The sequence below is a fragment of the Pleurodeles waltl genome, chromosome 1_2 (assembly GCF_031143425.1).
Source record: "Pleurodeles waltl isolate 20211129_DDA chromosome 1_2, aPleWal1.hap1.20221129, whole genome shotgun sequence".
NCBI lineage: Eukaryota > Metazoa > Chordata > Amphibia > Caudata > Salamandridae > Pleurodeles > Pleurodeles waltl.
In genome coordinates this window covers 879,622,194-879,647,016 of record NC_090437.1, presented here as the reverse complement: position 1 = coordinate 879,647,016, position 24,823 = coordinate 879,622,194, and the positions used below count along the sequence as shown (strand labels likewise).

At 47.8% G+C, this 24,823-nt stretch overlaps 1 protein-coding gene across 1 annotated transcript in view; it reads right to left on the bottom strand.

The window, feature by feature from the left end:
• Window positions 1-16,502, bottom strand: part of CDKN2AIP (CDKN2A interacting protein) — a 71,594-nt gene extending 55,092 nt beyond the window's left edge. The window contains exon 1 of the mRNA XM_069199284.1: window positions 16,162-16,502. Within this exon, the coding sequence (XP_069055385.1) occupies window positions 16,162-16,499 (338 nt within the window). The 5' untranslated portion in view covers window positions 16,500-16,502. The remainder of the gene's footprint in view (window positions 1-16,161) is intronic.
• Window positions 16,503-24,823: the final 8,321 nt, after the last annotated feature.

Below are 24,823 nucleotides of genomic sequence, written 5' to 3'. Positions count from 1 at the left end.
AATTTGAAACTCACTATGGTCAACAGCTATTTCAGTAATGTGAATAGAAAGCGATAACTTAAACCGAAATGAAAGACCACCATTAGTCCTACCAGAGTCAAAGGAACCTGCAGAGATGGAGTAACAGATATAGCTGTCAACATACAAATTAGTAGTGGACAATGTCACCTGAAATAAGACAATATCGTTAATTAACAAGCAACACTCAATCAGCAGTGATTCTTATTACAAATTCCGACAATGTTTCAACTTGCTACCTTAAGAGTCCTCATATCGCTCACCTATACAAAGCATCAGGCGTGGCTAAAGGATCAAAACAAGGAGAGTTATCTACGGAATTAGGTATGGCCGAGCCCAAGCAGGAATCTACCTGGGTAAGCCCTTACAAAGGTTTAAATCGATTTTGCAGTGGAAAACTTGGCTCTGGAATAACAAAACCAACAGAGCCATCGACTTTGACTAGTTTGAATAACTGTACTCTGATGCTTAAAGAGATGACAGGTAGTTAAAAAAAAAAAAAAAGACTTCAACAGGGCTAGTTATAGACTACCACTCACCTTGGAATAGTAAATTGCTGATATAAATAGATTTCTTAAAACTTGATAATTATACAGTCGCCCACCAAAGATTTTTTACAAGGGCTGGTCCAAGCAACTCTGCTCACCACCAAAATCTAATCATAATTAACAAAATTAAAATATAGATTTTTTTACACAGCCAATGCACAACTTTATTCTTCAGCTGTAACGCATCTGCCACTGGCGAGAATCAGAATGCATTAAGAAAGGAGAGAGAGGCTTAAGGTCAAAAGGTAAGGTCTGGGTCCATATACTGGTTTTGGGAACGGGACTCGGGCTAAATGTATTTATATCCCTTATAGGCCTTGAGCCAACCAGGTTATTGGTGTCACTTGGGGGTGTGGGGGATTTCTAATATGAGTTACTAGCAAGGTACGGACACCTAGAGGTGGAAAATATGCGACAGCAAGTCATAACTATTTGCCTCTTGTGAGCTACCACTGCACTCCCAAAATAGCTTGATGTAAATGGAAACTCTCATAATTATTATTGTGAAGGTTATTAAAAATTACAATTACGGTAAATGTGATTAGAAAAATTGGTAAGAATTATAATAGTAATTATGATTATATTAAGTACACCAAGTAAAATGTATAATTTTTTTTATTTATTTTTCCAGAACTGCTGGTGAATGACAGTGCAGCATCGTGAAGAAGTCTGAAACAAGCACATCCTGTCCCACTGATCCCCAGTGTATAATCTGAAGCAAGTGTCAGTCATGATGCTGGAACGAGTAGTGCACGAGTAAACGCTTAAGCAGAAGAACATCATTTAAGTCAAAGGTGTATGCTGAAGAATGTATATTTTTTAGAAAAATAAAACGCTACAAGGGAACATCAATGTATGAGAAATGAATCAAGGCCACAGAGCTCAGAGTTGACAAAAGACTTCGAGTGTGAAACCATTCAAAGATCTTAGCAGTTTGCAGTAGGGACATACTGGCTGCAGAAGCCCATTATCATGCATCTTGTTATAGGAACTATACATGGGTTAAAGCAGAGGAGGAAGATCATGCATCTAGTATTCAAACCAATGATCAATACAAAAATATGAGAGATGAGGCATATGATTAACTATTTCAATACATTAGAATTGTGATTAATACTAACAAAGAGGTATTATGTGTGTGACACGACTCACTGAAAGGCATGAAACCTTCATGACACGCAGAGGAATACAGGGAATAGACGAATCAACCATGAAGCATATTCAAAGAAAATTGGACTCAGAATTCGTTAACAGCCTCCACATATTCCCAGACAACCAAGGAAAATTACTGACCCAACCTGATAGTGTCATGCTACAGGACGTTGTAAGAGAAACCCAGAGTTCGAAAAGAGAATTATCAGTTTTAAAGGTTTAGGCAACAGACATGAATTAGATCACTGAAATGCAAACATCACTGCATATAAGAAGAATGATTAAAATAAACTTGACATCAACACCACAGCCATATCATCAATCAGACATTGATAAAAATTTATTTACGGTGCCTGATTACCTTAAACGGTTCCTATTAGGACCTCTGACTCAAGGTCCAGCAAACACAAAGTTGTCCAAAAGAGTCACCTTACTTATGCAATCATTCTGTCATGACATTATATATGCAGTCACAAATGGCCAGCAGAAACCACCCAAGCATTTGTTGCTCCCACACGGCGTAAAAACGCTGACAGGAAATGTTGAAATCATTTGCACACTGAACAGGCTTAGTCATGGGATTTCATACTCACAACTGGAAGAAAATACCGCTTGGTGTCTTCGGAAACTTGCTGCTACCTAACATTAGCAAATTGTTTTCCCAGATGACATTTAGTGTCTTAACTAACTTAGCATAGGATAACATTGATAGGGTGGAAAAGACCCTTACAGGTAATGGGACAACTCATTGAGTCAACTGTATAGCTGTGCAGCCCAAGTTGTTTGGAACAAAACCTTTTAAAGCTCCTCTACCAAGCACTGAGAAACAAAATCAATGATTGTTGACCACCACAAATACTGAAGAATTGTTAATGTATGTTTCTGGTGAACGAGTTGGACCTCAACCATTGGTCACTTGTACTTGAGTCATGCCGGAATGTGTTGCTCAATTGAAGCTTGCACAAAATAAGAACATCATCTGGGTTGTTACAAGGCAAGAAGCGAGCCTTGCAAAGATAATATCAAGTTGGACAGGATTTAACATCAGTACTAGAGACCTAGTTAATTTATCACAGGATTCCATTGGCTACTTGCTCACCATTATTGTCCCTGTAACTGAGTTGACAACTGTTGCTGAAGTAGACAGCGCTGATAAGGGAATCACTGCATTTGGTGAAAATTGTAGTGGTCATGGATAAAGCTCTCTACACAAAAGCAACTGAGATCATGTGGAATCATGAAGCAACATATGGGAGAACCATTCTCCAATGATGTTAAGATGTAAATGTCAATTTCCTTATCAAGCAGCACGTAGCAGAGCCAGCAGGACATTTTCAACAATGTCCATATACAACATCCAAACTGCAGAGAGATCCCATGGTGTTTTGCGTATGACAGGATGAACTTCGCTAGATATTTTCCTGTATACTGTGCCAAAATTACATTACTTGCAGTGAAACATCCAGAGATACACCACAACTTCATCAACGGATGCTTTTGAGTTCAACTGTCAGACGGTAATCGGTTTGGACGAAGTCCGGACAATCAAGCGATAGAGGTAACAGTCAAAGACACTGAATCCGGGTGGTACGACAAGGTTCAACCTCAAGGCAGGTGCTGTAAAAAGATAATGTATGACGGCTGAACACAGAAGCGCCTTTTTGGGTCAGATAAGCAAAATGGCTTGTAACAACAGATCAAATCTTACTCACACACACCTATATAAGCCACAAATTGAAAAAGACAAAGATATTGTTACAAGAGCTGTTAGTCTGGCTCAAAGCTGGATAGACCCATTTGTTGGGTGCTATACAGGCTTCAAACGAGAGGACCTTGAGAATAATCCACCCATTAAGAAGCTTCATGGCCCAATAAAATGAACTAACTAAAAACCTTTACTAACTTGTCCAAGAAGGGAGAAACAGCAATGACAGGACAATCATCATTAAAGCAGACAAAGCACTATGTGGTCAAATCATCGTGACAGCAAAGAATCGGACCCTTCAAATGATGGATGTACAGTCATCCCTTAGGACCTTTACCATGGCCTTTGGCAACTCCAGAAGGTCTGTTGTGAAAGACAAACAAAGCTGTTTTAGCAACCTATTTGCAGAAAAACATTACCCCTGCTGAGGAAGCACCTGGAAATTCAGCCACGCTGAGTGATGGTATGTTCTTGTTCAGAGATAAAAGAAGAGGAATCAAACTTTGGTGAGGCGGCTATACCCGTCTTGTCCATGGTTTTGCGGCAAGAAAATAGGAAATAAAAAAAAAAGTTTAAGAAATAATAAATCAATTTGTTTAATATGTCTATTAAAAACAGTGAAAGGAGACAATGGAGGAAATTCCGAAGCCACATAAGCAATAAAACAACTCTCATCGCATTTCTTGGTAATGAATTGAGGAAACCAGAGTATTTAGTAAAACTTGAGAATAAAACACTGTTCGCGATCTGTGAAGATAAATGCTACAAAAATCACATCAGAAGGGAGCCACAAAGTGGCCAATCTCAAAAGTACACACGAAGAAGCCAATGATCATTTGTTGCTGCATACACTGCTAATGAGGATTGTGAGGCAATGATGATCAGCTCAGATGTCACCAATGTGTTTACCCGTTGTTTGGGATTCCATGACAGAATCATGGCTAAAGTGTTTCTGAAATTTGGCACTAAAATACGCATGCGAGTCCTTGGCATTGGGAAAATAGCTTCAACTCTTGGTGAAAATGTCTGCCTCCATTCACCGGATGTGACACAGTAAGTGCATTTGTGGGAAAAGGAAGTGCATTTGAAATCCTGTTTGTCAACAGACATGCACAGGAAACATTTTCTCAGCTTGGAGACAAATGGGATCTCTCTGAAGAAGTAATGGACAAATTGGAGCAAGTCTCATGCTTGCTATATGCACCAAAATCTTCGGTTCAACATGTGTATGACTTGAGATGATATGTGTCCTGCGCAAAGAAAGGTGAGATAGACAGTCATCAACTTCACCTTGCAGGGACTGTCTGACGAAACACGCCGAATGTATGAATTATCAAGCCGAAATAATCAAGAGATATCTTCTGAATGATCCACAGACACCTAGTCCAATTGGGAGAGGGTGGAAGTTGGAAAAACATGAGGGAGCAGAGCAAATGGTAGTGGACTGGCTAGAGGGGCAGTCAACACCTCAGGCTATGTTAGATCTACTGACTTGCAACTGCATTAGAACTGCTAATTGCCAACATGTATCTGCTGTCTAAATTACCTCAAGTGCACTGACAAGTGCAGACTTCCTACCTGTGAAAATCAAACAGACGCAGTGAATGATGACACTTATTCAGAGGAAGATGATAACGACGAATGTGAATGATAAAATCAAGATTATGTTCACTCATGACATACATTGCCTATGTAAGATGTGACAACTATTATTTGAAATTGTAGGTGAAAATGATGCATATAATCCAATAATATCAGAAAAAAGGCAAAGAGTGATGACTTGCTATCACATATTTCAATCTCTAGACAGGCATACGTTGCAAAACAAATCATGGTAGAACTCATCCCCGCAAGTGGTACCAATGGCCTAAATTTGGGGTCCTGGTGCGTGGCCTATTATTAGGAGGATATGCTGGAGGAGTAGATTCCGAACTCATACAATATGGTCACTCGAGTTTTCCCTGATAACTCAAGAGGCGTGGATTGGTTAATGGAGCATAATGATGGTAAGTCTGAACCCAGAACAGTAGTCTGTTGCTGGGCTGTAGAAACTGACAAGCTGCTGTAGTAGTCTTTGATTTTACTGCCAATTACGGAACGAATGGATTTCCACACATCATGCTCTGACAAAGGGATTCATGAAAGTTAAAAAAAAATGAAAGTGTACTGGTTGTATTAACACCTTTATCAGCAACACTCAGTTTCTAGGTTGAGCATTGCAGCGCAGCTTTTCTGACGTGATGTTATCTACATGGACTTTTAACCATGTTCACCTCACCCCCATCACTTTTACTCGTTTGTGGGCTTGCTTTTCAAAAGTACTTTGTCATCAGTGGTAAAGGCTTTACGTTTGTCTCGCCTTGGGGAGCTTTGGTTACCGCCTTGGACTCTGACCCCGTTACATGGATAACTGCACAATTACCAATATGTCTGACTGAGCGAACTTCTTTTTCCTTTTGTCTCTCTCCTTCACGCTCATAGCGGCCATGGCGCTTTGAATCAGCAAGCTTTTTTAGGTGTCTACTCCTTGTATGATGTGCGTCAGTAGGACAAAAGCATGCACTTTTAGCGTCTGCTGCTCCTTATATTACATGCTTCTGTAGGTTTAAATGATGTGCTTGGGGGGCGTGGCTTTGGGCGTCAAGATGGTGGTCGCACTCCGAGAGTGCTCTGGTCCCCTCCGTCATCCGCCCAAATTTGACGCGGTCTGCTATGCCAACGGCGCTGCCCTGAGCGCACCAGTTGGTCCCCTACCCCTGGGGACCAAATTGAAGTGAAAAGATGACCCGAAATGGCCCCCGTGTCCGTTTTGTAGCCCGTCCCGTCAAAAACAAAATGGCGGCCGGGTCCGGACCGCCTCGACGAAGCTGAGACCCAGGACGCTCTGGTCGGGACCCCCGTGGCGAGCCTGGCAGAGGGTTTGGTGCCGTGCTCCAGACGTGGAGGAGTGTCGGAGCATCAGCTGGAGGGAGGGCGCCGGCCGTGCTGGGGCGCTGCCGCCTGAAGCGACAGCAGAACTGCGGTGACCAGTACTGGGAGAGGCGGAGACACACGCAACCGCTCTGGTCGGGAGCCCACGGTGAGACTGGCAAAGGGCTTGGAGCCGGGCTCCGGACGTGTTTGAGAGTGTCGGACGTCGTTGGGGGGGGGGGGGGGAAGGCACTGGCCGAACTGGAATGCCACCGCGCTCCCGCCTGAACAGCAGAGAAGAACTGTGGTGACCGGTACCGGGGGAGACAGAGACACTCCGAGCCGCGCAGTGAGGCACCCCCTTGGAAGGGGGAGATCACACGCCGCTGGCCGCAGATCCCGGCGCGATGAGGGAAGAGAGCTGAAAATACAGGCGGCCTCTGGGGGGGCATCTCGGTACCTCGAAGCACAGACGAGGGCCTCAACACCTGGAGACTGACCCGGGGCCACGCGCAGGAGGAAGGCACTCCCGCTTCGGCAAGGGGCGGGGGGGAGGAAAGTGTGAGGAGCTGCGTGGCTCGAGGATCCAAACCGGAGCAACACTGCGTCAGGCACCTCTGGGCCCGGAACCGACCAAGGGCCAAATGGAGAGAGAATAGATCTCCCGGATCCAGGCGAGCGCGCGAGGCGGCAGCGCAAACAGCACGCACTCGCCGGCCACAGCGACAAAAGCCAGTATCTTGGCCGGAATGAACGTGGCCTCCACTAGAGAGACACTGACACACCGGGAGCGCTGGGGGCTGGCCCTCGAGTGCTGGAGGTTCCCCTGGGTCTCAGGGGGACTTGAGGAAGCCGAGGGGAGGACCCCAAATTAATGGCCCCACAAGGGCCCAACAGTGGACGCCTCTTCGCCTGCTGGGTTGTCCCGACCAGAAGAGACGGCAGGGCTTGAGCTGCTGAGCCCAAATAAAGAACGGTGCCCGTACAGCCCGACACACATCCTCGGGGGCCCCGCGGTCTTCTCGTGGGGGTGCCCCCTCGACTCCCAGCAGCAGGAGGCTTCACGTGCGCTGAGGCCCGAGAGAGAGACCCACTAAGATAACATAATTTGTTCCCCTTTGAGCGGCAAAATGGGAAGAGACAAAGCGAACAAACAGCCCCCGTCCTCCCAGAAGATTGACCAGTTCACGGCGCGGCAGTCCCGAGGAGAGACGGAGACGCAGCCAGTGGAGGCCCGGCCCCTGATGGAGTGAATGCCATCCTCCAAGCAATTCAATCATCGCAGACAGCCGTGGAGACCAAGATCGGAGAGGTTCGGGAAGACATGGGCCTAATCAGACAAGATCTCAGAAACGCTGTGGGCCGAATCACTGCGGTGGAAAACCGGGTCTCCCAAACCGAAGAAAAATTGTCCGACCTCAAAACCAAGGTGGCCCTACTCCAAACTCGGACTAGCGAGCTGCACCGCCGCGCTGAAGACGCTGAAAACCGATCGAGACGCAATAACCTGCACTTCATTGGATTTCCAGAAGGCGCGGAAGAGGACAAAGCTTCCGAATTTCTGGAGCGCTGGATCAAGACCTGGATGCCCGATCAGACCCTCTCACCTTGGTTCGCAGTCAAACGAGCCCAGAGGGCCCTCGCTCCGCGCCCCCTGCCGGGTGGCCCCAGGTGCCCGATGATTGCACGTTTCTTTAATTTTAAGGACCGAGATCATATCCTCAAGGAAGCCAGGCGCTCCGATGATCTTCAGTGGGAGAACCATAAGATCTTAATATTTCCAGACTACACCCGAGAAGTACAAATTCGCCGCCGATCCTACGAGCATGTCAAACAAAAACTTAGAGCAATGCAACTTTCCTACATGCTCCTATTTCCTGCTAGACTCAAGGTCCTCATGGCCGGCAAGGCCCACTTCTTCGATTCCCCAGAGGATGCATGGGACTGGCTGTTGGGGCTCGACGGGGACCCCGGGGGCCGGCGGGTGGCCTCGCCTCTGAGGTGCCCCTCCCAACAGGAGGACCCCGGAGAAGCAGGTGGCGAACCAGATCCAGGAAGGGAAGGCAGAAAGATTCAGGCACCCCCGCAGACAATGGGACACCCCCGGGCTCCAAAGTGCGGGAGGGGGGCCTCAGGACCTGACCCGGGTCGCGGACGATGCCAGCCTGAGCCAGTCTCTGGTACTTGGCTGAAGTGGAGCAGGTAAATCCTGACGAGGAGGGCGGGGACGACCGAGATAATCCCCTTGGGTGTGCGGCCACTGGAGGTGACATTGCGGATGGCCCAACATTTCCACAATACACATTTTGTGTGACTTACTTAAAGACCGTTAATTGCATTTGATCCGACTAAAGGGAGGGGTCCACCACTCCACTCCAACAGCAGTCCTTTTGGCTGCCTTGTTCCAGTTGGGTAATTGGGCGACAGATGCTTCCGGGGGGGGGGGGGGGGGGGGGGGGGAGCGTTGGGGGGTGGTTGGGGGGCAAAGAGTTTGACACGGGTTTAGATAGTAATGTGTTGACAAGTTTGTGTTGTTGTTTTAATATTTCACTATTGCAATTGAAATGGTCATCCCCAGATCCACAGGCTGACACCCAACAAGATATAGCAAACACGCATCCCACGACTGGCCCTCACGGACTCAGGTCATCTCATGGAATGTAAATGGCCTGCTAGACAAGATCAAGAGATCCGCGGTATTCACTACCCTCCGCAGATACTTCCCTTCCGTGGTCTTATTATAAGAAACCCACCTTCTCGGAACCAGATGCCCCATGCTTTCACGGGGAGGATACGATAGGGTCTTTCATGCGGGTTTCTCCAGGGGCTCCAGGGGGGTGGCTGTCCTAATCCACCGCTCACTACCTTTGGTAGTCACGACCACGCAAACAGACCCACAAGGTAGATTCGTAGTAGTCACAGGAGTGCTTCATGGATCACCACTAAACTTGGTAAGCGCATACGCCCCTCCAGCAGGGCTTGACGCTTTTCTAACCTCACTCCGCCAGGTAATTGCCGGGCTCCCCCAAGGGGCCACCCTGTTGGGAGGAGATTTCAACGTCGTCCTCGATCCCAGTCTAGATGTATCAGGCGAGGTCACCACTAGCAGATCCACCCAGGCTTCGAGTTTCACGGGCTGGGCTGAGAGCCTCGGTCTCTGCGATATATGGAGAGTTTGGCACCCTAGGGAGCATCAATACACACACACACACATCGGCCGCCCACCCGACACAATCCAGAATTGACATTGTATTTATGCCCGCCCTTGACGTTACCAGCGTCACAGGAACGGATATATTGCCCCATGGAGTCTCTGACCACGCACCAGTACGGGTCCGACTGGGGGGAGAGGATCCCTCCAGGCGCTCAATGTGGCGCCTAAATGCTTGATATTTACAGGACAACGACTACACCCCCGAGATTAGAAACCATCTCACTCAATATTTTGAAATGAACCTGGGTTCAGTCCGATCATCAGGCACACTATGGGCCGCGGGTAAGGCCACCCTCAGAGGACATGCCAAACACCTTCTTCGTGTCTGCGAACGCGCACGAAACTCAAAAGTGTCGGAACTGGAGGCTAAGGCGCTAAGCCTGGAACACCAACACGGGACTTCCCAGTCAGCCTCCAGTTTGAGACACCTCACCATGGTCAGGGCCGAAATTAAACACCCAGTGCTAGAGTCGGCAAAACATATCTGGAGGGCCTCAACCGCCGGAGTATATGGATGGGGGGGATAATAGAGTCATTCCCGAAATCATCGAAGAGTCAGGCTCCCTTTCTAAAACACCTACCGAAATCGCACGAAGCTTCGCCTCCTACTACGCTCGCCTATACGCAGAACACCCTCGACCCACTTCTGAGAAAGAGTCCCCTCTCCTAAATGAAATAACTCTTCCCAGAAATCTCCCCAGAGACACGGAATAGGCTGGACGAACCCCTTAATCTCACTGAAATTGCAAACGATATCACCTACCTGGCATCGGGCAAGACCCCAGGGCCGGACAGACTCCCAGCAGAGTTGTATAGCAAATGTGGCGATATCCTCAGCCCTCCCCTACTTGAAATGTACGCGGAGGCCGAAAGGCAGGGGCGCTTTCCGGACGAGATTGATCAAGCCACAATTGTGGTGATTCCTAAGACACAACCCCCGTCAATACACTGCTCGGCATACCGGCCCATCTCGCTGCTAAATATGGAGATCAAAATACTGTCCTCAATCCTGGCCTCCAGACTGAAGGAGGCTTTGCCCGCGTTGGTACACCCTGACCAGTGCGGCTTTATGCCTACCCGCGGCACTAGGCACTGCATCAGACGGCTACACCTAGCCCTAGCACACCGCGGGACCCTCTCACGTAATCCCTTGGCATTACTCTTACTTGACTTTGAAAAAGCTTTTGATACGGTTGACTGGTCCTATCTTGATCAGGTTCTACGAAGAAATGGACTCAGGGGTAAATTCTGTGGACTAGTAAAATTGCTTTATTCTAACCCGATGGCCCGAGTATAGGTGAATGGGGTGGTTTCTGATTCCTTCCCTATTAGCCGCGGCACTCGACAAGGGTGCCCGCTATCCCCTCTGCTCTTTGCTTTAGTGATCGAACCTTTGGCGATATTATTACGCAGAGATCCTTTGACTGAGGGTTGGCCCTGGCCCACTTGCGAAGAGGACCGGGTGGCGCGTTACGCGGATGATGTCCTGCTATACATCTCCAACCCAAGCACGAGTGGTCCCCGCATTTTATACATATTGAACCTCTTCGCAGAGGCTTCGGGACTGACTCTAAACCCCAGTAAATTCTTGCTGGTTCCCCTCCATCGATCCCGAGACTGTGTGGACTGGCAACATACCATCCCAGTGAGAAGAAATACCTTTAAATACTTAGGAGTACACGTCGCGCTACTCCCAGAGCTAACCTGGGAACTTAATATTACACCTTTAATCAGAAGAATTAGAACTGACCTTCAACGTTGGAGAACCCTCCCTCTCAACCTTCTGGGTAGAATAGCTCTTTACAAGATGATGGTCCTCCCCAGACTTCTTTATCTTCTACAGAACTTCCCACATCCCATCCCAATGAAATGGTTCCGGGAGTTGGACGGGTTAGCACGCCAGTTCATGTGGAATGACGCCCGTCCACGACTGGCACTTATCAATTGCCAGAGGGACGTCCTTGACGGGGGTTGGGCATGTCCAATATTTATTATTACCATCTGGCAACACACCTACATGTGATTAATGATTGGATGAGGGGTGGATGGTCAGACCCGGCATACCAATTAGAACTCCAAACACAGTTATCCACGGATCTTCGACACCTTGTATGGAGGCCCGATTCCCCGAGATGTCCCAGATGTAACCAAGTTGGCCCTAATGGGATGGCGGGCGGCCCAAAAGATGTCGGGATGGTGGGGGCGCCTCACTCAACAAACACCGTTGTGGCATGGGAAACAGTTGACAGAGGTAGCGGGCCTAGAGGGATTTCAAAAATGGGACAACATCGGCATATCCACACTGGGCGACATTTGGAGCGGGACACACATACGATCCTTTGAGGATCTCCAGAAATTATTTGCATTAAACAAGACGCAATTCTATAAATATCTCCAACTCCGCCACGCCCTACAATCATATATGCAGACTGGAGACACCATACCGGAGTATAGCCCGATGGAGGCTAAGGTACTGATGGCGAGTCTAGGCAAAGGAGGTGTCTCTCAGATATACCATACCCTGGTCACCTGCGCAGCCAGCTCCTTGGAGGGACTCCGCCAGAGGTGGGAAGGATGGGTGGGCCCCATAGAAGAGGGAGACTGGAGTGATGCACTGATGGCACCTCGCTCACTAACGATGACCTCACGCTTCCGTCAAATCCAGACCTACTATCTTCACGTAGCATACTTAACACCCACTAAATTGCACAGAGCGGGCCTCCGACCCACAGCTGACTGCCCCCGATGCTTAAATCCCGCCGCCGACTTCTTTCATATGGTAATAGCGACTTACTGGAAGGCAGTTCTGAATGACGTCTCTGACGTCCTACAAGAGGAGATAGAGAGGACACCATTTTCCCCCCTACTGGGGATTATGGGAGATACTGGGCTGAGAAGATCGGACCGGACCTTCCTTGGGGTGGCGTGTTTGGTGGCCAAGAGGGATATAATGGCGAACTGGAAAGCCAGGGGCGCCCCGGCTCTGACTAAGTGGAGGCGTGGGGTGGACAGGTGTGCGACGTGGGAAAAACTGGTTTATGAGGCTAGAGGCTGTCCAAATAAATATAATAAGATATGGGGGAAGTGGGAGGCCGCAACAAGTGCTTCTTCTGTATTACTGTAACCTATTGCCATAGAGGGCCGAGGGGGGTCCCCCTCCTTGTCTCTCCTAACTGGTTAATGTATAATTTACTAAGGTCAGTCTAACAAATCTGCATGTAGCTTTCTTCTCTCTTCTGTTGTTTATAATGTGTCACTGGAACAAGGGGTTTGACCAATGCTGGGTGCCCGTTGGCACCATGTTAAATGTTTGTATCATTTTACTTGTTTGCAAAATAATAAAAATTACTTTATCAAAAAAAATGATGTGCTTTTTGTGTGCCTGCTCCTTGTTTTGCATGGGTCAGTGGTTTGAAATGCAATGTTTTCTGTGTTTTTCCTTCTATTAAGAGTCTAAATGGGATGAAAGGATGTGCCTTTTGTGTGTTCTGCTCCCTGTATTTCGTACCTCAGTCGGATGAAAGAATGTGTTTTTTGTTGTGTATCTGTTCCTTGTATAACTAACCTTAGTAAGATGAAACGCTGAGCTTTTTGCTTGTCTGCTCTTTGTTTTACGAGCCTTGGGGTATGAAACGCAGTGTTTTCTGTGCTTTTCTCTGTGTTATTTGGCTCAGTGGGATGAAAGGATGTGCCTTTTGTGTGTCTCCTTGTATTAAGAGCTGCATGGGGGTGGGGGGAGGGGGGAAGGCTGTGCTTCTCAGAGTCAGCTCCCCATATGCCCCAGCGGGAAGAAAGACTGTGCTTGCGTGGTTTGACTGGAACTGTTATGTTTTAATTTGTATGTACATGGAGAGGTCTTAAACTCCAGATTCCCTTTGCTGTAATGTAGCTGGCAAGAATCCAGGCCCAAAGTAAGTGATTTCTCTGTGGTAATAATATTTGCATAGATACAAATTTCAGCCAGCAATGCTACCCCGCATTGGAAAGAGACATGTCTTCCACGAGCTTAAGACAGCAGAACTATCTCTGATTTTATTTCTAACGTTAGATCTATGAAAGGCCGGGGCCTTAACATCACCATCTGTTGTGCTAAAGAGATTTTCTACGCACTGGCATTAGGAAGCAAAGCTGCCACTCATCCAAAGGAAATATGATGAATGGGAGCTTTAAACAGTAGAACTATCTCTCATGTTAGAGCTATGCGATAGGCGGATAGTTTTGCAGTACAGTCTCTCATCTTAAAGTGATGTACTTAACAAGAGCCTTAGAAAGCATCGCCAAACTTCGCATCAAACAAATATGAGACACAGGGGCTTTAGACAGCAGAACTACCACTCACGTTCGAACTATGTGACAGACAAGTGGCTTAGCAGCACTTGCATTCTGGCTAAAGAAAACTGGCAGGCAGAACTGAAACAGCAGTGCTATCTTTCATGCCAACGAGATGTGACAGACAGAGGCATAAGACAGCACAACTAGATATTGTGTTAAGAGAGATGTGATAGACAGACTATAGGCAGCAGGTGCCTGCAGAGGATTACACACCTTTAACACTCAGACATTGAACTCCCTGTGGAGCTGTACATTTAGAATTCACTTATGTTTCTGAGCTAGAGTGCCCAATTCACTGTTCTCATTGCTTGACACCTGGAACAGCAGAGCTATACTGCACAACACAGAACTCATAGGTTGAGACCTGAGAGAACAGAGCTTTACCGTACACGGCTCTCACAGGTTGACACTTGGAAGGCAGGGTTATGCCCCATAATGCTCGGATCTCGCAGGCTGACACCTCGCACAATACACAGAGCTCACAGTCTGGCACCAGGGACAGCAGAGCTATTCATCACAATATACAGAACTCACAGGCTGACACGTGGGCCAGCAGTTAGCCATCACAATAAACAGAACTCACAGGCCGATGCCTGGGACAAGAATGCTAACCATCACAAAATACAGAACTCAAGGGTTGGCACCTGGCACAATACACAGAGCTCACTGGCTAACACCAGGGACAGCAGAGCAATCCATTACAATATAAAGAACTCACAAACTACACCAGGGACAGCAGAGCTATCTATTACAATATACAGAACTCACAAACTGACACCTGGGACAATACTTTGACCTGTGGTAAGCATCGTGAGATTTTAACCACGCCTATCATTTTCACTCCTTTGTGGACCTGCCTTTCAAAAATCCTGTTATCATTGGTAAATGCTTTATGTTTGTCCCGACTTGGGCAGGTTTGGTTTCTGCCTTGGGCACCAACCCTGTTACATGGATAATTGCACAACTGCCAATATGTGCGACTGTGAGTGAACTTCTTTTTCCTTTTGTGTCTCTACTTTACGCTCATGCTTATGGCAGCCATTGCCCTTTGAATCAGTGCACTTACGTCAACTGTTTTACTTTTCATTTTCAATTTATGTGGCAAGAAAAGTCCAGTTAGGACTTTACAATGCCAATAGCTCTAACTGGAGCAACTGCGAGAACCACTGCATTGCAAATGCTGGTCTTCCGTTTGGCTACGGTTCGCTGCACACTGAGAGACTTAACACTGGCCACTGAAATCTTTAGAGAACCTGCTCATGTAACGCTATAGAAGATGCACACGAACTGGGGCTTATAGTAATAGTAGAAGTTGGGAGTCTGTGAAGTGTGGGGAGGGAGGGCAGTATAGCCCATACAAAAGCGCCTTTCAGTGAGCTCAATTCCTTTAGTAATTACCCTCATAGCACTCACTAACATCATCAAACTTGGAGCCTTTGGGCATCCTAGGGGTATTAGAAAGCTTTATAATATTATTTTACCCAAACAAAAAGGGGTGGTCTGGGCCGCTTTTTCCGGTCGGCGGGAATGTCTGATCCGTTTTATAGCGCTAAAAGGGTACTGGTGAGCAGGAGAGGATATCTTCTCTACGTCCTCCTGTATAACAGGCTGGCCACAGAAGTCCAGGAAAGACCAGAAGCGGTATCCAAAGGTGTACTGCGCTATGGGAACGTCCGACGCGCTTTATAGCACCAATATGTCACAGGTAAGCCCACCTCCTTGAACCAGGAAGTCTCTCGAGGTCCAAAAAACAGCAGTAGTATGCAAAATACGTTCACTATATTGTACGTCATAATATTAAACTAGGTTCATGTTTCGCTTTCAGAAAATCTGTCACGTGGTTTCCGACAGAAAACAAACTGCTAATTGAGACACTTTAGTTTAGCCTTTAGTGTCATTTCACAGTTTTATGCCAACTGTACCGCAACCCTAAACGACCAGCCTCTTGGGAGGAAACAACGAATATGTTATTTTTGGAAACCGAGAAAGGTGCCTAATCAGACTGCAATATCACATGCATCTAAACATTCGCGCACTATATGGCCTGTCCCTGTCTACCCCACAGTACCCGAATTTTACAAGTATGCTAAAAACTGATACGTGAACAGGTTAAAAAATAGTAGATTGCGTACCGAAGTGTAAATGAGAATTTAAGCACCAGTCATTTAACTGCATGGTTCGAGACTAAGACTGCCCATGCCACGATCAATATTCGATCTGTGTGCTGCTATCATCATCTTTCCATTGTATCTTTCCATGTACACCTGACGCCCTGTACTCACCTGCAGCCCATGAAGACGTGGTTGGCCCATACCATGGAGTAGGCCAACAGCCGGTCTCGGCAAGTACCAGAAGGTCCACTCTCTGCGTTGCGCAACAGAAACTGCCGGCGGTACAGCCACTGCTTGTCCGATTCACAGTCGCCGCGCGCTGCCTCTACCCACGCGGGCTCTGCCTCCTCCTCCCCACTGGCATCCATCTCCCGGGGGAGCTTACCGTCTATCCCCGCTGGGTGTGGGGCTCGGGACCTGGTAACCGCCGTCTCTTTCGAACAGATGGTATGCAACAGACAGACTGAAGCGACACAACAAATCCCGGTCGCGCACTTCCGGCGCCTCATTATGACATCACCCGATATTTTTTCGCATTCTGTTTAGCAAGGAGATTGTGACAACTTTGAGCTTGTGTTAATGATCTAGAGTGCTTCCTTAATTTACAAATTTGGCAGGGGGGGACGTCACGTTGCCAGTCTTAAGACGGTATTGTCGTTTAGAATGGAAATAGGTTTCTCGGGCTAGGGCCAGTTGTAAAAACATTACTATGTAGTACACTCGTGCACTACTTTGTAGTTTTATATAGCGTGAACTCGTTTCGAATCATGTATTGCTGTACATGCGCACCAGTTACATTACACAAGGTCCCATTCAATTTTGGGGGGCGCAGGAAGAGTAAAGTGATTTTCCCAGGATGTTTAGCTTCCGCTGAGACTGGAACCTGATTCTCCAGTTCCAGAGTTGGCAGCTCTGGCCATAAGATGACACATGCTCCTTATTATTTTTATTTTATTTTCATAATTGAGTCAAGAACATTGACACCTCAGTAAGGTGACCAGATTCTGTGGCAGGACCGGAGGTTTAGGATTATGCTTTCTCTTTCCTTTACTGTTCAAACAGCAGCCAATCAAAATGTTACAAACTTTAAGCTACATATTCCATGAGACAGCCTCCAATTATATCGCTGCCATGACAATGAAAGCCCAGAACACTAAAACCCTTCCTCTTTCTTTGCTGCTGCAGCCGCCATTTAAGTGCTTGTTTTATCGGGCTGAAAATGAAACGACCACAAACTCACTGTAAGGGGTAAAAGGCCGCTTTAATAGAACAGGTCTGGCAATAAAACCTTGGCATTATAGCCTCACAAAACTACCCAAACCTCACTAATACAAAAACCATCACCTAACCCCTCCCCCTCCCTCTAAACTGACCCAACCGCCCCACCCTTTGTCCCATCCCCACCTTGACCCAACCACCCCATTAAACCATCTGTCCTGCAGTCACCTTGTCCAATTACCCTTGACCAGTGCAAATTCCCTACCCTCTCCTCTTTCTGAACTACCCCTTCCCCCCCCCGAAAGGCCAAACAGCGCATTCCAATAAATACACAATCCATGCCAAACCTGACTATCAGCGGCAATAAAATGATAAAAAAAACCACCCACCTTCAACCTCTAAACCCACTAACTAGTCCCCCTAAACCATGAACCTATACACCCCACAAAACAACACAAATAGACCTGCCCTGTTAAAACATAGCTACCATAACAAGCATACCGAAAAAAGAGGGAAACCCACCCAGTGGAAAAATTTGTACCAAAAATTTGACCCAGCAAAAAAGCTTTAAGTAAAATAGAATAAGCTAAAAGGGAGGGCGGGAGGGCACGAGGACCAAAACGCCCACTGGGTGTGACAACGGCCAAAGAGGCCGCCCACACCCAGCCCCTCTCCTTTATACCCCTCCCGACGTCACAAGCCCAGTTCCCTCCCAAAACCAATCCCCAGTCGAGTCTGTGGAACGTTCCACCACAGCCCGATAAACCCGGGGGGAGACGGGCAAGCCCTGTACTCCCCCAAGTCCCCATCGGGCTGAAAATGAAACGACCACAAACTCACTGTAAGGGGTAAAAGGCCGCTTTAATAGAACAGGTCTGGCAATAAAACCTTGGCATTATAGCCTCACAAAACTACCCAAACCTCACTAATACAAAAACCATCACCTAACCCCTCCCCCTCCCTCTAAACTGACCCAACCGCCCCACCCTTTGTCCCATCCCCACCTTGACCCAACCACCCCATTAAACCATCTGTCCTGCAGTCACCTTGTCCAATTACCCTTGACCAGTGCAAATTCCCTACCCTCTCCTCTTTCTGAACTACCCCTTCCCCCCCCGAAAGGCCACACAGGGAAACCCGAAGGTGTTTCCCTGCCCCCACCCAAAAAATATTATCTGTCCCACAAACGTTCACCCAATAACTCAGCAATCAACAACCTCATGTCCAGTAAATAGTGCTCGTTACCCAAAAACGTTAAATGAACACCATCCTGGCGAAACAGATCTACGTCAGAAAGTCCAATGTCCACATGACACAAAACAGAAAACCCTTGAGCTTTACAAAAACGTTTCATCTCCCTATTAATTTTACGCCGTTGCTTTTCTATACCCTTAAAAGAGTGAGCACCCCTCCATACTCTTCTCGGCATCAAACACGTCCAAACTATGTGTGTACCCGCCCAACGTTCCTTAATCCGACAGAGATCCATCTTCATGGCCTTTATCAATCCGATACCTGACAAGGCTACTAAATCATTTTCCCCCAAGTGCAACACCAATAAATCCGGGCAAATACCCCTTTCCATTCTCTTGGCCAAAACATATAACAACTCTCCCCATCTCATTCCACTCTTACCTACCCAACTAACCCTTATTCTTGAACTATCTAAGCCCAATTGCCTCCCAAAATGTCTTGCTGCTGCTTGCTTCTCCGCCCATCGAACAAATGAGTGTCCCACAATCCATACGGCGCACACCTTGTCAGGACCCCCGACACAACCTACAAAAGAAAATATGTTAAGTGATGCATATACAACCTGCAGAGCCAGAACTAAAAGGAAACAGAAACATTAGACAGTAAAAGCATTAAGTTAAGCAAGGCAAATAAGAGCATAGGCAGAAAATAGAGAGAATCTAAACATTAGGCAAGAACGCTATTTAAAGGAACGCACATACTTCTTAAAACAGCCCGATCTCCACCTACCCATTTGTTTAATCAAATGATCAGATTTACCTTGCTTCCGAGCCTCCGTGGCGGCCCCAATCCTAAATGAATGTGTACCAAAGTTAGAAGGATCCAACCCCAATCTCCTCAATGCCATCCTCATTACCGATAAAAGCTGAGAAGCTAATAACCGTGTTCCATCCTGATGAACTAATACATACCTGGAAATATGTGACCCCAATGCTGCAAAAGAAAACCAGCAGCGCACCGGGCAATCCTTAGAATAAACTGCCTTTAAAGACACCTCCTGACCCCTCCCCAGCTGGTCCATTTTGGAAAAAGGTAACCATATAGAAACACCCCCATCACCTACCTGAACATTGCTATGAATAAGACCTTCTTTGCCCTTCACCCCTAGAAGCTCTGAGACACGAAAAGCCCCATGAAACAACCATGACATACAAAGTGAAAATAAACCTACCTCCCAATCCGAAAAACATATGCTCCCCAAAACCTCCAACAAAGCCCTCAACATGCTAAGTGTGATCGGACGCCTACGATCGCACCTCACCCCCCCCCTCCCTGGCCCATCCTGCTAAAATCCTCCGACACAACTCCCCGTCAACCGGGTCATAACCCCAAAAATACTTACCGTAAAAAGAAACACCCGATAACTTACCCGATATAGTAACTGCCGCCAACCCCCTCTCAATCTGCTGCATTACAAAATTCACTGCATCCTCTTGCCTGGAATAGAGTGTGTCATTGCCTGCAGAACGCATTACCGCACCCGAATCCAAAAATTCCAACCATGCTTGCCAATAAGCCCTCCTCGTTGACGGAGCTACAGACTGTTGGACCAGCTCTAAAATCCTCAATCTCCTAGGGCCCACAGCTCTGGAGGAATATCCGTCTTCAACGCGTCCGCCCCCGGCGCCAGACCACGGAATCTCTGCCACTGAAATCGAGATAACGCATCAGCTATGTCATTCTCAACACCGGGCACATGACGAGCCTTGAATAAAATGTTGAACTTCAAACACTTCAGCAAAAACATCCTCAACAACTTAAGCACCTTCACATCCTTTGCCTTTTGATGATTCACTAAATGTACTACAGCCTGATTGTCCACATTGAAAACCACTTTTTTGTTAGACAAAAATCTGCCCCAAACTGCCAAAGCTACAACCAAAGGAAAAAATTCCAAAAATGCAATGCTGAGCTTCGCCCGCTTCCAACTCGCAGGCCATGCCTCCGCCGCCCAATGACCATCCCAAAAAAGACCAAAACCATGCGCACCAGACGCATCGGAAAAAATCTGAATTTGCCAAAACCAATCGTCGTCATCCACGAGCATCGTCACACCATTGAAATCCTTCAGAAATTCTATCCACATCTTCAGATCCTCCTTTATACCTGCCCGCAGACGAATATGATGATGCGGCAAAAAGGCTCCCCGCATTGCAAAACCAAGCCTGCGGCAAAAGGCTCTGCCAACCCTTACCACTTTACAGGCAAAGTTTAAATGACCCAGCAACGATTGCGCCTGCCGCAATTCCAACTTGGGTCTTCGTATCGCATCCTCTAACAAAGAAATCAACTTTTCCACCTTATTCCGAGGCAACCTCACTTCCATTTCTTCAGAATCCAATTCGATGCCCAAAAAACTTAGACAAGTCGCAGGCCCTTCAGTTTTGTCTCTCGCCAAGGGTACACCCAACATTAGCATCAAACTTTCAAAATCTTGAAGGGCTCTGCGGCAATCACCCGAACCGGCGACTCCCACAAATAAAAATTATCCAAATAGTGGGTCACAAAGCCAGCACCTCTAAGAAACACAAAAACCCATTCTACAAATGAGCTAAACATCTCAAACAAACTACATGACACCGAGCACCCCATTGGCAGCATCCTGTCAACGTAAATGGCATCCTCAAATTGCATGCCTAACAATGAAAAATCATCAGGGTGCACCGGCAGTAGCCTGAATGCTGACTCCACATCAGATTTCGCCATCTCCGCGCCCTTACCACACCTCCGAACCAATGCAATAGCTTCATCTATTGAAGCATAATGTACCACTGAATCTTCTCCTGCAATAAAATCATTAACCGAGGCCCCCGCGGGCCAGGACAAATGATGTATCAATCTGAATTCGCCAGCCTGCTTCTTAGGGACCACCTCCAAAGGAGAAATCATCAGATTTGCCAAAGGCCAAGCTAAAAAGGGGCCCACAATCCTGCCCAAATCCACCTCCTTCTTCAATTTCGCTCTCACCACCTCAGGATGCTCCCTCGCTGACCTCAAATTATTGGCCCATCTTCTCAATCTCGGGCCCTGATAGCGCAACCTAAAACCTTCCAAAAAACCACTAAACAAAACTTTGGCCTCTTCCTCAAGATTATAAAATTGTAGCCAATAAGCAACAACTTCAAAATTAATAGGCGTAGGGCCCTTTTCCCGTAACTTGTTGTGAAGAACCCCTACCCCTATCGACGCCTCTGGCCTGCGGCCCATGCCAGGTCCACTGAAAACCTCCAAGACACTGGAGAACTGGATGCTTTCCCCCACAGTTGGAGCAATCATGCCTGAACTTGCACTGCTGTCTATTACAGGTGCCGCTGTTGTAAGACCAGCATGCCCCATTCGCCTGAAACTGCCCTCGGTGCCCAAAACCCACCCCAAATTGGGTGGGACGCCCCTGAAAGGGCTTATACAGCACTGGTAAACCACTCGCCGTATGAGTTGTGGGCGCGTTCCTCGCCGACCTCAACCATTGCATCCACAATTCTTGATCAATTTCACCCCACATCTTAGAAGGGTCCATAGCCTTCTTTGCCCTAAACTCCTCATCATATCTAAACCAGCCAAAACCACCAAATTCCATCTGAGCCCTACGGACAACATCCATATACTTCATCAATGCTACGCAAGACTCCTGATGCTTCTCACAATAGACGCTAGCATAAATCAGGAAAGCTGACGTCCAGTTCTCAATCGTGGTAGGAACTCTAGGTCTCCTAGCTAGTTCCCACTCCTCCTCTTTCGAACCTTCTTTTGCCTGAACCTCCCGATGAAGCAACTTAAAAACGTCCACGAATTCATCCTTCCAAATCTTTTCCTTCAAACTTGGAGTGAGATGCGCCCCCAAAGGCATCGACACTCCCATATATGGTAACCTTTTAGCCTTAACGCTTCCTCCAATGCCCTCCCCACCCATGTGCTTAGACCCCACCTGTGCTCCATCACCCCCTTCTGCCTTATGTGATGACCCTTCAGACCCGGCACTTACCTCCAACTTACCGACTTCCATAACCACGTTCGCTTGAATTGCAGCATCCACCTTATGACCTATCTCTTTCTCACCCTGCAAATGCAATGCCCTTAAACCACCAGAAACCCCACGACCAAAACTCCCACACTGTGGTACCCCAAAAACACCCAACCCTTCCTCACCTCTGGAAAAACCGCTTGTCGACAATACATGAGACCGCTCTGGCACCTGGCCGCCCTGAACCGCACCAGGCGTCTCTCTCTGAATTCGATCAGACTGCTTGTAAGGAACTTGAACGTCCAAATCTTCGTCATAATCAAGCAGATCGTCGCACCACTCATCCCAACCATCCCCAGCGCCCTGGCTAGTAGATGGCTGAGCGTCGCAAACTCTAGATGCATCCCTCGAAGTCGGGCGCACCGCTCCGGATCGCGCCCTCCCTTTTGCCCGGTGTGTTGAAGGCGCTCGGACCTTCACCGGTGTGCTCCGGTCACCAACCATCCGCCCAGATGGCCGATAAACCGCCTTCACCCCCTGCCCGCCCGAAGCAGGAGGCGTGTCACACCCAGAGGGCCCCTCACTCCAAATTGCCTGTGAAACATCTAGCTGAACAATTGCCCTTTCCCCTGCACTAGACCCGGAGGTCTCACCAAAAACCTTTCCACTCAGTACACGCCCACTATCATCCACAAATTCTACCTGCTCGCCCAATCTAAAAACAGCCCTTTTAACCAAATGCCCTGACTGCACCTTACCTGACCTTGGACTAAGCGACCTACTAATACTCTGACTCATCCTGCCTTCCCCTTTCCTACCAGCACCAATAAACACATCCAAAACGTGATCCCCAGCACCTTCCGGACACCTCAATTCACCTTCTTCCTCATCCGATATGATAACAACCTCATCCTCCTCGATCACGATGGGTGCGGCCATCTTGTCGGACGCTCCTAATTGCCTTTTCTCTAAATCTGGCTTATTCCTCCAATCAGAGACCGAGGGGGCGGCCATCTTGGGCGCGCCTCCCAAGGCTCTTTCCTCGAATGAATTCCCTTTTCGTTCCCCGCCTGTTTCTAAAGGCGATAGAGCTCTCCGAGGCCCCCAAGCCGATCGCGCATGCGCGACAACAGCCCGCGCCCCCATGCGCCCAGTAGCGCGCACCGCATCTACTGGAGCCGCCCCTCGGCCTCCAGCAGCCACGCGCCTCGACAGAGATGCACCTTGCCTACGGGGAAAGCGGCAACCGCCACGCCGCTTCCCCACAAAACCTTCAACCGGACACTGAATTGGGGAAAAACTGCTCATCGGAGGTGAGCGCGCCACCTTCCTTCCCCTCTCACTTTTCGCCTTAAACTTTTTAAATGTTTTAACCGGCGAAGTGCACGCCGCAACAGCTGCTGACACGCCCTCAGCCGATAGTCTTTTTGGCCTCTTAAGCCCAACCCATGCTTGCTCCAAAACTCCTTCCCTCAACAAATCCTCTCTACCCTCATCCTGTAGAACTTTAAGCGCCTGCACTACCTTATTAGGCTCCATGGTAACCAAACAACAATACCTAACACAAGCTCCACCCAAAACACCAAAAGCCCACCTCTCAATTCGCCAAACTCACAAAAATTAACTCCTGGCACGAAGACCAAAACGCCCACTGGGTGTGACAACGGCCAAAGAGGCCGCCCACACCCAGCCCCTCTCCTTTATACCCCTCCCGACGTCACAACCCCAGTTCCCTCCCAAAACCAATCCCCAGTCGAGTCTGTGGAACGTTCCACCACAGCCCGATAAACCCGGGGGGAGACGGGCAAGCCCTGTACTCCCCTCAAGTCCCCATTTCAGTTCATTTGTGGATTGTAATTGATATTGTGGCATATTGCAGGCACATGCTTCTTGTTTCTAGGGCTTGTGTGGGGATTGTTGATCCCTCGCGCTTGCCAGAGTGGAGCGAGAGCGAGGCCATCGGAGTTTTCTTCCACATATTCTTTGAGGACGCTTTCTCTAGCTGTAAAGGCGTGCGTATTGAGCTGGATCGGAATACATTTTGTTTTCCAATCTGCTCGTCACGCTTGTGTCTTACTTGCAAGCGCACTGGTCTCATTAACTCCCGATGGGGCTGCAAAGCGTTTTTATGGCCTTTTTGGGGGATCTACTCCACAGGATGGGTAAGACACCTCCTCATTACAATCTTATCCCCAAGAGGTTTCGTATGACCGTGCCCTTTCTGACTTTGATGATTCACAAAAGGATTCTTCGCCATCTAAGAAAAAACGCAAAACACATAATTTGTCCTCCGATTTTTCCACTCCAAGTGGACAAACTCTCTGGTTTGCTCCGGAAGACATTATTAATCCCCATGCCACTGAACTGGTAACCTGTGTGGAAGTGGCACATTACATGCAG